This window comes from Drosophila gunungcola, unplaced genomic scaffold (genome assembly GCF_025200985.1).
Source record: "Drosophila gunungcola strain Sukarami unplaced genomic scaffold, Dgunungcola_SK_2 000001F, whole genome shotgun sequence".
Lineage (NCBI taxonomy): Eukaryota > Metazoa > Arthropoda > Insecta > Diptera > Drosophilidae > Drosophila > Drosophila gunungcola.
Genome location: NW_026453197.1, coordinates 12,822,948 through 12,825,421, shown reverse-complemented (window position 1 = coordinate 12,825,421; position 2,474 = coordinate 12,822,948). Strand labels below are relative to the sequence as shown.

The window sequence follows — 2,474 nt, the reverse complement described above, 5'->3', positions numbered from 1 at the left end:
TACAAAAATAAAAACAATAGATAAATGTCGAATATTTCGAGTTGGTCAAATGCTGTTGATTATTAAGGCAAACACAAATATATTCCTAATTACTTGAAATTATGCAAATTAATTTAAAATATTCATTGAAATGAATTCTTCATTGCACTATTCGTGATCCTTGAAATTTAAACTTTATTAATGTACATTATCAACAACAGTTGACCAACTCAACTGACAAATTTGTGTGAAAATCTTTGAGCTGAACTTTAAAAAAAAGTTTTAAATACAAAAATAAAAAAAAAATATGTGACAAATTCAAATACCAATAAACAACATTAATATAGTTAAAAATTAAGATAAGTAGAACATTTATTTCAAAGAGGATTTCTAACAAAACGCAGGTAGGTTCCATTATGAGCAGCCAGGACAAAGGCCTTGGGATCGAATTTCATTACCGGCAAAGTCCTATCGCAGAGCTCGACCCGAAAGTTTTTCAGAATGTGCAACAGTCCAACTTTGATCTCCAACTGACCTAGTAGTGTCCCAATGCAGCCCCTGGGACCAGCGCCAAAGGGCAGATACGTCATGGGATGGTGCTGCTGTCGTTGCTCGGCCGAGAAGCGTTCCGGATCGAAGACATCGGGATTTGGCCAATACTAAAAGAATTCCAATTATAGAATATAGATTGATAAAAGTGTCTCTTCCTCTGACCTGTGCATTGCGATGCAGTCCCAATACTGATATGTATACGGGCATGCCTGCTCGCAATTTAAACGGCGAACCACAGTTCCACGATGAGAGATCGTAGCCTTCGCGGGAATTGCAGCATCGGTCCAGGAATGCCGTCGGCGGATATAGCCTTAGCACTTCGTCCACCACCTGTCGCAGGTATACCAAACCGGTGACCGTGTCGCAACTAAACTTCTGATCATTGGACTTTAAGGCCTCGTGAATCTCCTCCCGCAATCGGCTTTGAATCGCTGGCTTTTTGGCCAACTCATATAGGGCGAAGGTAATGGTAGACGATGAGGTGTCAAAGCCGGCCAAAAGCAGAAAAGAAGCCTGGGCCACAAAGAAATCCGGACGATGGACTATGCTCTCCGACGACTCGGTACGCTTTAGCTGCAGAAATATGTCGATCAAATCGTTGCGCTTTTCACCACTTTCCTCGCGTTGGGCCAGTACATAGTCCATGGACTGGCGCATAAAACGTTCATACTCATCCGAGTACAGATGAGTGCGAACCCGTCGCGATAATCGCGGAAAGAAGAACATGGTGAAGAGGTGCAACAGGCGCTTCGGTCGCGGATCGTTGACCTCGACGCACATGCGACGGAACTCCGCCTCCGGATTTTGCAGACTATGTGCCTCAATGCCAAAAGCCAGTGATGCAATAATGTCCGTGGTGAAGAGGGCGCACAATTGCTTGACCTCCAGCTCCACACTATCCCCTCCCATTAGCTTCTCCTCCATATGCTCCTCGAGCTTCTGTCCAATGCTCTCCAGAAGGCCGTACATCTGACGCACCTTTCCGACAGCAAAGAATGGTGCAAAGATCCTGTGCGTCTCGCGCCATGTCTCGTATTTGGAGAAGAACAGGTTCTGGGAACCCATTGTGTCGCACACGGGATCTGTGGTCTCAAAGCGGCTTGAGAACTGGCCAAAATCCTCCACCATGATGCGCTTGATCAGAGCCGGATCTCGAATGAGCAGCGCATGATTGTGCAGGACGTGGATTCCCACGAAGGCCCGGCCTTCAGCCTCCGCACTCTCGTAAAGCTCCCGGAACTGATCGCCAAAGCAGCACCCGCCACGCAACAGTTTCCACACATTTCCCACAAAGGGCGTGGCCGGGATAAAGGGAACGCCCAAACGTCGCCAGTGTCTAAAATGACGTCGTTGCCAAAGCCAAACGATCACCAATCCAAGTAGCAATCCACAGACGACCACCGGGAGGAGGACTATTAATCCAAAAGCCACAATAATACAAAATATTATTGCAATCATGGTTACGTGAAGACTGTCTGACTGCCTGACCACAACTGAATGAGTGCACTAAGCTCAATTATCGCACGCGACCGTATAGCCTATTAAATGAGCAAATTTTTCGCTCTCTCTTATAAAACACCCAACCAGTATTTCCCTATCGGTTTGTAAGTGCACGCTCCTTATCTTTCAGCCCTCAGGTAATCTTTTCAAGCCCACAGAACATAGAACACTAAACAAACAAATTTACACTCTCTTCTTTCTTTCAAATATTTGTTGCAGTTTCTTATCGATCAAGCCAATAACAATTAATGCGTAATTGATGTAAATAAAACAAGAATTAGGTACACTAGACATTGTCGAACTTTGAACTTCACTAATTATTAAAGCTACTTAAGCATGCTGTTTTAGAGGAAATTCCTCGCTTTCTAATTTTCATTAAACTCCACTCAAAACCCAGTTTCTGAACTTTACAATCAGAACAAGTATAACCTGACTATTTAATA

General features: G+C 44.2%; 1 protein-coding gene across 1 annotated transcript; it reads right to left on the bottom strand.

The window, feature by feature from the left end:
* Positions 1-325: 325 nt before the first annotated feature.
* LOC128262496 (probable cytochrome P450 6t1) lies at positions 326-2,155 on the bottom strand. The gene is made up of 2 exons (XM_052996792.1): positions 694-2,155; positions 326-638 (listed from the first exon to the last, which is right to left on the bottom strand). Exons 1-2 carry the CDS (start codon positions 1,987-1,989, stop codon positions 357-359), a joined length of 1,578 nt encoding a protein of 525 aa, XP_052852752.1. The 5' UTR covers positions 1,990-2,155; the 3' UTR covers positions 326-356.
* Positions 2,156-2,474: the final 319 nt, after the last annotated feature.